At 45.1% G+C, this 11,220-nt stretch overlaps 1 protein-coding gene and 1 long non-coding RNA gene across 3 annotated transcripts in view; one reads left to right on the top strand and one right to left on the bottom strand.

Annotated features, from left to right (window-relative positions):
• Nucleotides 1-1,853, bottom strand: part of LOC118599109 — a 6,533-nt gene extending 4,680 nt beyond the window's left edge. The window contains exon 1 of the long non-coding RNA XR_004948398.1: nucleotides 1,535-1,853. This is a non-coding gene — a long non-coding RNA (uncharacterized LOC118599109). The remainder of the gene's footprint in view (nucleotides 1-1,534) is intronic.
• ercc6l (excision repair cross-complementation group 6-like) lies at nucleotides 969-10,333 on the top strand. 2 transcript variants are annotated; one of them, XM_036213403.1, is made up of 5 exons: nucleotides 969-1,189; nucleotides 2,928-2,987; nucleotides 5,898-7,947; nucleotides 8,654-9,925; nucleotides 10,046-10,333. In XM_036213403.1, the coding sequence occupies exons 1-5, from the start codon at nucleotides 1,137-1,139 to the stop codon at nucleotides 10,235-10,237; spliced, it is 3,627 nt and encodes a 1,208-aa protein (XP_036069296.1). In that variant the 5' UTR covers nucleotides 969-1,136; the 3' UTR covers nucleotides 10,238-10,333. The 2 variants fall into 2 exon arrangements, with proteins under 2 accessions (XP_036069296.1, XP_024121063.1); XM_024265295.2 differs by having other exon boundaries at nucleotides 8,654-10,333.
• The last annotated feature ends 887 nt before the right edge of the window (nucleotides 10,334-11,220 follow it).

Here is an 11,220-nt window from a genome sequence, read left to right as displayed (position 1 = left end):
AGTCTGTTAAAAATATTATTTTCACCTGCATTGAACAGAATGAACAGATTTTATATGCAAAGCAAAACTTTGGTAAAAAGTTTGATCTTTTATGAGTTAAAGCACATCTCTTGTGCTGAACAATTGGTCACTAGCTGCACTGACATGATCCTGTTTGGCTCAGAGCGTCTTCTTTTGAAAATAAGTTATTTAAACTTGTCACATGAAAAAAAAATCACATTTTGAGAGATGATAGGCTCTTTTTATATTTTTGCTTTTGTTCATGCCAAAAAATAGACATATTTCATATTTATTGTTTAATAAAAGGTCATGAATGCAAATCCAAATTTCTCAATGCTGCTCCTTCTAGGTCTCGGGCAGTAGATAACAAGCCCAAATGGCTTTTTCACTGTTCGAGCTTGTAGACCCCTGGTCTAGATCAATACTGAATAAAGACAGAAGACTGCAGTTTTTCTTTAATAATTGTATTATTTTAGGAACATTTTTCATTCACAAATATCATTTTAAAAAGAGCCTTAACTTTTAGTTTCTCAGAAATGATTTGAATCTTTCGTTTCAGTCCCTTCAGAAAATCAAAATGCTGAGAATCATTTAGATAACTTAGCAGTTTATTCAGTCTAGTTCTCTTTTCATTTTTTATTTATTTATAACTTTGGGTAGACCTAATATATTACAGTTAATGTATTTTATATTATTTTTATGTGATATGTTTTTATTCTCTTATTGACTGCTCTCACTATTACTGTGTGTTGACCATAGACTGTAAAAATAATTTTTATTTTATTTTATAGTTATTTTATATACAGTCTATGGTGGTGACTGTAAGACTGTACACCGCCCTTTGCTTTGGAGTTATGAGTGTGACGTGTGATGCTGAATGTAAAACAAAACAAAAACTTTATTTCACCCACTTCCGGAACCAGCGGAAGTTCACTGTGGTCCCGCCTCTTTTTGGGGGCTGACAAATGATGATTGGATATTGTCTGATCAGCGTGGAGAGAGGGTGCTCTGTGATTGGATCAGAAATTGGCGGGAGGAAGGTTGCGTTTGGAGCTGTCGGTGGAGCAGAGCGGTGTTTCCATCGGAACCGGCCTGACACGTAGGAATCCCGCCGGTACTCTGCGCTCCACGGTGAAATGGACCGTCAGGAGAACCGCGACGTCACGGAGGTTTCCGAGAAGCTGGAAACGTGAGTTGATCGGTTTGTTCATGGACAGACATTGTTGGTTAGAATCGAAGTTTAAGCTAGTTGAGCAGAGGGGAGTTCTTTCTCAAACGAACCGAGGCGGACCGGAAGGAGGAGACCGGGGGCTTGCTGAATTTAGCGGAACCGGGCCTGGATACCGGTTTTGATGACTGGTGTCAAGCCAGCACGCTCTCGCTAAACTGCTGTCAAGTGAGCCCTCTCTGGAATACGGCGTGCGACTTTGATACAATCATTACGGTAGCAGCAAGAAAGGCTTCATTTCAAAGAAAGAGTAAAGCGTACCTCCTTGTTTCCACAGAACCATTTCACTTCTCACTTAGAGTATACCTTCTTGTCATGTCACCCACAAAGTTTCACTCAGATCTGATGTGGTATTTTGAAGTACTGCCCTTTTGAAATTGTGTACTTAAGAGAGAAAAAAGTACAGTTTTAAAGTACTAATAAAATGAAAACTCCTAGTTTCCACAGAAACTAGGAGGAAACAAGAAGGTATACTCTAAGTGAGAAGTGAAATGATTCTGAGGAAACTATTAGTTACGCTTTACTCTTACTTTGAAATGAAGCCTTTCTTGCTGCTACCGTAATGATTGTATTAAAGTCGCACGCCGTATTCCAGAGAGGGCTCACTTGACACCAGTTTTTGATGGGACGGGTTCCAGAGCGTTTCAGTAGAAAAAAAAAAATTGAAATCTTCCTGGTCAAAACCAACTGTTCTGTAATGTGATACCAACTTATCGCGATGTTTCGCTACATGTGATCAGAACACATCAGCCAAAAACATTCAGGTATTTCAATAGAATGAGATCGATAGATCATCCGTCCATCTATTCATGTTCATGTATTCATTGTAATTTTTATGCTTCTGTCTGTTAAATAATTTATTTTTGTAATTTATTTATTTATATTATTCTTTATTGAATAAAGCTTTATATTGCTTCTATCGTATGTTCTTCCGGTGCTCCAGCCTTTATTGTATTGCGTCTGCGTGTTTTAGATGCTCCTGGAACACCTTTGTCTGGACAACAGTGGAAAGATTTTACTTTTTGAAAATGTTTGCAATAAATTTAACTTAAATGACAGGAAAGAATACAGTAAAATAATTAAATCAATTCCTCCGTCTTTAATTCAGTTATCGTCCCCTCTGGTTCAACAACAAGTGTCAGTACAGCTCCCCTCTCTACTAATTAACGGTCAATCTATCACCAATCCTCATTGAAGTTTTAGTTAATTTACAAAAGCATGTCATACTTTTTGGTGTAGTCTCTGATGATAGACAGTTTGATTTAGTGTTCAATGTTTTGTTAATTTATGAGAAGTTTTATATTCACAAAAGCAAGTCTCTTAAGATCAAACCACTATTCAATGTATTCCATAAAGAATTTTGTCTATATTTCAAATCTTTGAAAGCAAGGACACTTTACACTTTCATTGAAAACAATAATCTGAATGTAAACCCCTAGTGTTATTTCATTTGATTACGATTCTGTGTATCTATATTTTTAATTAAATTATTTATTTTTTGTCTGTCGGTTTTTTGTATACCCTTTTCTTTAAGTTCTTTATGGTTCAAAATGTTGTTATAAATTTTTTTGGAGTGCCAATAAAAACAAAAAAAAAAACAAAAAAAAAAACACACCTTTGTCTCACCGTGATGACGTCAGTCTGGGTTGTATTGATCCTCCCACCTGGGGATTACCTGCATGTTTTCTTTGCCCTGCAGGTCTCTGTCCATCAGGGATGAGGAGAATGATGCTGATGATCAGATGGAAAAGTATCAGAGGTATTCCCAGATTATGATTAAATGTGTCAAATGTGAACACATCCCATAAAGAATGGATTATTGTTGCCACAAACGATTATTTTAATAGTCGACTAATCACCATTTATTTTTCCGATTAGTCGACTAATCGGGTCATGCGCCAACCGGATGCAAAGCACACATCTTAACCATCATTAGCTTTAAACTAACCATAAACTAGATATGAGTGAATGAAAAGGTTTATTTCAAGCAATCAGGTGATAATACATGAAATAACAGGACTGGGCGATATGGCAAAAAATAAATCACAATTTTATACATTTTATTTCAAGATTTCGATTTTTTTCATGATTTCTTTAAAATAAATTCAAATTGATAAAAAAGGAATTATAATGATTTTGAAAGAAGTTAACACATTTTTAACAAATATTTATATTTATTCAAATTTCAGTTTCAAATGTATTTAAAGTAGGGGTGTAACGGATCACAAAACTCACGGTTCGGATCATTTTTCTGATCAGTAAAAAGTAGAGAGAAAAAAACAGCAAAAAACAAGATAAAAGTTAAATCTGTTTTTGGAAATGCTTCAAATTATATATTCAATAAGCATATGAAGTACTTTACACACAATATTTATATCATCAAAACATTTGCTCATTGAGGCCCATTTGTTAAACAAAACATATTTCAACTTTGAACACAAACAAAACGCTAAAACACGTAGTTTCTGATTATATTTCCATGTTTTTAGACCAAATCTACAAAAACTGAGACAAAAGAAAGCTTAAAAATAGTGTTGAAAATACCAAATATATCTGGAGTTCACTTAAAATACAAATGCCTCCCCCCCCATGTTCAAATTAAATCATGAATAAAAAAGTTAAAATGTTTTTTTTGGTATTAATTGTTTTATTGAAACTAACTATGAGAACATTTAAATATTTAAAATAATAATTGTTATCTGTCAAACGTGACACTCTCGTTTTCGCTTTTCCTAGTGATTTTTGGTCTCTTTGGCTTGCCGTACAATCGTCCCCTGACGGCACTGGCGTGTCGGTTATGGAGCCGCGTCTTTCTCCTGGGGGGGACAGCTGCTGCTCCTCATTGGGAGATTCTTTGAATCCATAAATGGAAACTTTTACCGATGTTTTTAATCAGCTCTTAAATTGAAATAAACCTGATATTTATGGATCCGCGTCCTTCATTATGAAGCTGAGAAAAGCTTTTGACGGAAGCTCCTCCCACACTCAGCAGGAGCTTCAGCTGAACAGACTTTCAGATAACCGCGAAGCAGGTACTTTAGGGCTTGTTAAAACAAAGACGATTTCATGAATTTGACACGAACTCCATTCGATGTTGACGGACAGTTGATTTAAACTATGCTAGCGCGTAGGGGGCGGGGTGTCTGGGGTACACACCTGTGCCAGTCAACAAACTTTTGCCTTCTCGCTCTTGCAGCTTTTCGTAGAAGATCACGATAAAACGATCTCTCAAACATTACACATTGTCAGTTTTTGAGACCGCCCACCCCTACATATCACATAATGAATCACAAATAGATCGCTTAAAAGGACGTGGAAGGAAGCGAACTTATATAATCCCACCCCGACTCGACCATTTCCTCTACATGAATCATAAATATCCAGTTCAGGACTTAATATCAAATATTTATACTCTACAGTCATAGATTCAGGTTATAAGAGATCATTAATATCAGTGATGTAACCAAATTTTAAAACATCCACAGACAAATCATTTATATTAGTAAATAATGTACGTGTGAGGTACACAGGGGGACAGGGTGGATCCGGGGTGGATCCGGGGTGGATCCGGGGTGGATCCGGGGTGGATCCGGGGTGGATCCAGGGTACACGCGTGGGCCGAGGTGGCCAGTGCTCTGTTTACACCCCTATTTAAAAGCTCAGAGGATTTCTCTGTTGATTTATTCTTTTATTATTTATTCATAAGTTGATTTATTCTGGAACAATATTCCTGCATTTTTATTATTCATCCATCCATCCATTTTCTTGTCCGCTTCTTCCCTTTTGGGGTCGCGGGGGTGCTGGAGCCTATCCCGGCTACTGAAGGGTGAAGGCGGGGTACACCCTGGACAGGTCTCCAGTCTGTCTCAGGGCCTCAATCACACACATTCACTCTCACATTCACACCTAGGGGCAATTTAGAGTCACCAATGAACCTATGAAACATGTTTTTGGACGGTGGGAGGAAGCCGGAGTCCCCGGTGAAAACCCACGCATGCACGGGGAGAACATGCAAACTCCACACAGAAAGGTCCCAGCCGGGAGTCGAACCGGGGCCTTCTCGCTGTGAGGCGAGAGCGCTAACCACTGCGCCACCGTGCAGCCCTTTATTATTCATAACTATGTTAAAAAGTTACGGTTGTAAACTTTTAAAAATTGGCAATCTGATAGCTTTTTTGACTGTTTTGGAAATTACTAAGATTTTTTTTTTTTTAGGCTATTTTGGAGTTTAGCTAATATTTACATGCTAGCTGATTTGGCTAATTAAGGCTTTTAAAATGTTTTTTAGGTAAGTTTAGCTACTTTTTTCAATTACATGTTAGCTGTTTTAGCTAACCTAGGTTTTATTTATATTTTGTTTTTAGGCTAATTTAGCTAATACTTTATCTGGCAGCATTTTCATCTATCAGCTTCAGCGTTTTTAACGATCAATTTCAGCATCTTCAGCAGACAACATTCAGCTTACAGCATTCACACTAACATAATACCAGGTAATGCTATATATTTAGTTCATAATTATGTTAAAAAGTAAAAGTTTTAAGAATGTTGTTTTAGAGTGTTCAGTAAATGTTTATCCTGTTTGGTGTGTTTTGGATTTAGGCCCCTTGTGCGATTGAGTTTGACACCCCTGGTTTAAAAGCATGGTGCTGATACTGAGTCTTTTTTTCAGGTTGATTTCTGAAGGTAAAGATGTTGCCAAAGAAGGGGACATCGAGAAGGCGCTGGAGCTCTTTAAACTGGCCTTCAGCATCCACCAGACGCCCAAGCTGGAGAGCAGGATAAAGAAGATCCAGGAGCTTCTGTCCCAGAACGAGTCTGAGGATGAGGACGACGAGTTTGTCAACGTGAACAACTGTGGCTTAATGCTCTACAAGGAGCTGTACGACAAGCTGTACTCCTACCAGAGAGAGGGCGTGGCCTTCCTGTATGGGCTGTACAGAGACGGCCGCAAAGGAGGGATTTTAGCCGACGACATGGGACTGGGTAAAACCATCCAGGTCATCTCCTTCCTGTCTGGCATGTATGACAGCGAGCTGGTCAAACACACGCTGCTCGTCATGCCCACATCGCTCATCACCAACTGGATCAAGGAGTTCTCCCGATGGACTCCGGGAATGAGGGTCAAGGAGTTCCACGGCGCCAGCAAAGCCGAACGGACCAGGAGTTTGGAGAAGGTTCAAAGGAGGAGCGGCGTGGTCATCACCACGTACAACATGCTGCTGAACAACTGGCAGCAGCTGTCCTCCTACCAGGGAAGGGAGTTCTGCTGGGACTACGTGATCCTGGACGAAGCTCACAAGATCAAAAACACCTCCAGCAAGACGGCCAAAAGCGCCTACGCCATCCCGTCAAAGAACCGTGTTCTGCTCACAGGAACGCCCGTCCAGAACAACCTGCGGGAGATGTGGGCGCTGTTTGACTTTGCTTGCCAAGGCACTCTCCTGGGGACAGGTAAGACCTTCAAGACGGAGTATGAGAACCCCATCACCCGAGCCAGAGAGAAGGACGCCACTCCGGGGGAGAAGGCTTTGGGCTCGCGGATGTCCGCTAACCTTATGACCATCATCAAGCCCCACTTCCTCCGGAGGACGAAGGCAGAAGTGCAGAAGAACGAGTTGTGTGAAAAGGAGACGCTGCACAGCAGTGCAGAGGACCAACCCGACCCCGCCGCGGCCATGCCGCAGCTGATGCGCAAAAACGACCTGATTGTGTGGACGTACCTGAGCGCGGTCCAGGAGAACATCTACCGGCAGTTCATCAGCCTGGAGTGCATCAAGGAGCTGCTGCTCACCACCAGGTCTCCTCTAGCTGAGCTCAACATCCTGAAGAAGCTGTGCGACCACCCCCGGCTGCTCTCTGCCGACGCCATTGCGAGGTTGGGTTCGGAGGAGGACGACGCCGCTGCTCACAGCATCGCTGACGTGCCGGACCACAGACTGATTTCAGAGTCTGGAAAGCTCGTCTTCCTCGTGGCGCTCCTGGAGAGGCTCAGAGAGGAAGGCCAGCGTACCCTCGTCTTCGCCCACTACAGGAAGGTGCTGGACATCATCGAGCGCATCCTCAACAACCGCGGCTTCAAGGTCCTCCGGCTGGACGGGACCATCACACAGATCACGGAGCGGGAGCGGCTCATCTCTCTGTTCCAGACAGATCGGAGATACTCCGTCTTCCTGCTCACCACGCAGGTGGGGGGTGTCGGCATCACACTGACGGCTGCCAACAGAGTGGTCATCTACGACCCCAGCTGGAACCCGGCCACCGACGCCCAGGCGGTGGACCGGGCCTACCGCATCGGCCAGACCGAGAACGTAGTCATCTACCGGCTGATCACCTGCGGCACGGTGGAGGAGAAGATCTACCGGCGGCAGGTCTTTAAAGACTCCCTGATCCAGCAGAACACGGGGGACAAGAAGAACCCCTTCAGGTACTTCAGCAAGCAGGAGCTGAAGGAGCTCTTCACCCTGGAGGACACGCGCTCCTCCTCCACGCAGCTGCAGCTGCAGGCGCTGCACTCCCGCCATCGCCAGACCGACCCGCAGCTGGATCAGCACATCGCCCACCTCCACGCCATGGACATGTTCGGCATCTCCGACCACGACCTGATGTTCTCTGTTGACGTCCACGGCGACGAGGCTCCCGAGGACCCCGAGGAGCACCACTACATCGAAGGGCGGGTCCAGAAGGCTCAGGAGCTGGTTAGGGCGGAGTCTGAGGTGCAGGTGGGTAGAATGTGAGCCGACGACCTTTTCCCAGCAGGGTTCTGTCATTCCGTGAACTCGTGAAGAAGCCGAGATGGAGGATGGATGAGCAGCTTCAGACGGAAAAAGTTTCTTCATTTCAACCAGAAGTTTCCTCTTTCTGAGCGTTTTAACTGTATCTAAAATAAATAAAATGCACTCAAATGTTCACGGTTTATAGTCTTTGCTTCTTCAAACTGATTTGTTCACATTCAAAGGACTTCCTGAACATTTGAAACCTTCAGCATCTTCAGCTGCCAAATTCAGCTTACAGCATTCACAGTAGCATTATTGCAGATGAAGCTAGTTTTTAGTTAAACAGTGGTTATAATGGTGGTTTACATCCGCTTTATGCATGACCCGATTAGTCGACTAATAAAATAATTGTTTGTGGCAGCTCTACAAACCGCTCTGCTACGACGCATTTCAGGCCCTCACCTGTCAGAAAAAGAGTTCCTGATTAAACACAAGCAGTTGGAGTGCAGCTGCGTTCACACACACCTTCATGTACGCCACTCTGAGGCTGGACTCCCTGCGTGGGCGGGGCTAATCTACAGTTGTGCTGTATTATCCTCAGCGTTCCTGTCAGTAAGACGTTGAGCGTTACCGTAACCTCAGCCTGTTTGTGTCTTTGAGATCCAGCCTGAGGCTGTGCCTGTTGTTCATCCTAGAACCTCTTTGTTTGCAGATGCAGATGGCGGAGAACATGGCGGCGAGCACAGAGCCGGCGTGGCTGAGACACCCACCCCCCCCGAACAACCTCAGAAAGCTCAGACCAGCCCCCCCGCCTCCGCAGGTGGAGGTGGTGGATCTGGACACGTCTGCTTCAGAGGACCGTCAGAGGACGTCAGGAAGTGACCTGAGTGTAGACCCGCCCACCCAGGGTGAGTGGGAGGTCAGAGAAGACGCTGCTGGAGAAGCCATGGACCGGTCTCTGGCCTCTCTGAGCGCTGCCTCTTTAGAGCAGGACGCCAGCGTCCTGTTCATGGCGGCGGATGAACCGCTCCATTCTGACACGGGCCAAGCCCTGCCAAACGGAGGCGGTTCCAGCCTGCAGCGGAGCAGCTCTGAGGAAGAGGAGGCCAGCTCTGAGCCGGAGTCTTCTCGAGGGAACTTCCACCTGCAGCTGGAGGACAGTGGAGCAGTGGAGGACGAAGAGATGGAGGAAGAGGAGCAGAAGCTGCTGGCGGAGCTGCAGATGGACGGCAGCTTCAATGTCGACCGGTCTCTGTCAGAGAGCTGGCGCCGAACAAGCGGGCGGCACCAGGACATTTCCATGGAGGACTCTGTGGTGGTGGTGAGGAAGAAGAGAGCTGCTGTGATCCACTTCCAGGTTCTTGGAGCCTCCACGCCCAAGTCGGCGCCTACTGCCTCACCTCCTCGCCGCTCACGAAAGAGCATGGGGGGAAACGCCTCAGTGGTGTCCCGCAGGTCTCTGCTCCAGTCCATCATCCAGGATGTGGAGGACGAGGAGGAGGATCTTTCTGGGCTCCAGTCTGAACAAAGAGATGTGGACGAGCTTCAAACTGATATGAATGGAGAGAGTGTAAACATGGAGGAGGAAGAGGAGGCTGATGGTTTCGAGGAGTCAGAGGGAGGCGCCAGTTTGAACCTGGAGATGAAAGAAGATCTGAGTGAAGATGAGTCAGAGTGGAGCTCAACTGAACTCCAGAAAGAGGAGGAGCTCCCTGCTGGGCTCCAGAAGGAGGAGGAGCTGCTCCCTGCTGGGCTCCAGAAAGAGGAGGAGCTGCTCCCTGCTGGGCTCCAGAAGGAGGAGGAGCTGCTCCCTGCTGGGCTCCAGAAGGAGGAGGAGCTCCCTGCTGGGCTCCAGAAGGAGGAGGAGCTGCTCCCTGCTGGGCTCCAGAAAGAGGCGGAGCTCCCTGCTGGGCTCCAGAAAGAGGAGGAGCTCCCTGCTGGGCTCCAGAAAGAGGAGGAGCTCCCTGCTGGGCTCCAGAAGGAGGAGGAGCTCCCTGCTGGGCTCCAGAAAGAGGAGGAGCTCCCTGCTGGGCTCCAGGAAGAGGAGGAGCTCCCTGCTGGGCTCCAGAAGGAGGAGGAGCTCCCTGCTGGGCTCCAGAAGGAGGAGGAGCTGCTCCCCGCTGAAGATGTGGAGAGCTACGAGCTCCTGGTGATGAAGGGGAAGGAGAGCTACCAGCAGGCCAAGCTGGACGAGGCGCTGAGCTTCTTCCTCAGAGCCATCGACATCCGGGCCGGAGACCCCGAGGTCCAGTTCCTGACCATCCAGCTGTACCGACAGCTGAGTCAGAGATCCTGAAGCACTTTCAAAGTAAAGTTCTGTTTTACTCAAAGTCTTTTTACTCCTGGTTCTCTAGTTTGATCATTAAAACCCTGAAATGGATTCAACCTTCAACCGTCCTCATTCGTCTGACCGCTGCCAGAAGGGGGGGGGCTGTCCTACAGAAAAATAAAGACGAGAATCAGCTGATTAACTCAATGTACTGATTCTTCTACCTGATCTGTCAGTCTGACTCCAGCAGGATTAGAATTATATTGACAAGATCTTAGTGTAAAAACACATCGGAACACTAAATAATAATCATAAGAACTGAGTTTTTATTTTTTTAACCTTATAAAGTATGAATATAGAGTGATGAAGGCCTTTAGCTTCTCCACAGTCACCCCAGGAACTGTTCTGACAGTCTCAATCTACAATTCTAACATTCAGGGCGCTAGAAATTTCCCAGAAGTCTTTGTCAGAAGCTAGTGTGTGTTGATGCTTTCTACATTAGCAAATGTAAACCACAATGCATTGCAGTCAAGCAATGTTTGTGAAAAAAAGCATGTTTGAATGTAATAAACCGCTCACATTTCCATCATCAGATCACAGGAGACATCATGAAATGTTTGCATTGATCAAATTTTAACTTTTTGAAATCGGTCTCGTCATAATCCAGTATTTAAAAAAAGCAAACAATAAGGGAGATGTGCAGAGTTGTGGTAACTACAGAGGAATAAAGCTGATGAGCCATACAATGAAGGTGTGGGAAAGAGTAGTGGAAGCCAGACTAAGAGCAGAAGTGAACATTTGTGAGCAGCAGTATGGTTTCATGCCAAGAAAGAGCACTACAGATGCAACATTTGCTTTGAGGATGTTGATAGAGAAGTACAGAGAAGGTCAGAGAGAGCTCCACTGTGTCTTTGTAGATCTGGAGAAAGCTTATGACAGAGTGCCCAGAGAGGAACTATGGTATTGTATGAGGAAGTCTGGAGTGACAGAGAAGTATGTCCGAGCAGTGC

Source organism: Oryzias melastigma, linkage group LG9 (genome assembly GCF_002922805.2).
Source record: "Oryzias melastigma strain HK-1 linkage group LG9, ASM292280v2, whole genome shotgun sequence".
NCBI classification, from domain to species: Eukaryota; Metazoa; Chordata; class Actinopteri; order Beloniformes; family Adrianichthyidae; genus Oryzias; species Oryzias melastigma.
This window is presented reverse-complemented; position numbering and strand designations above follow the sequence as displayed.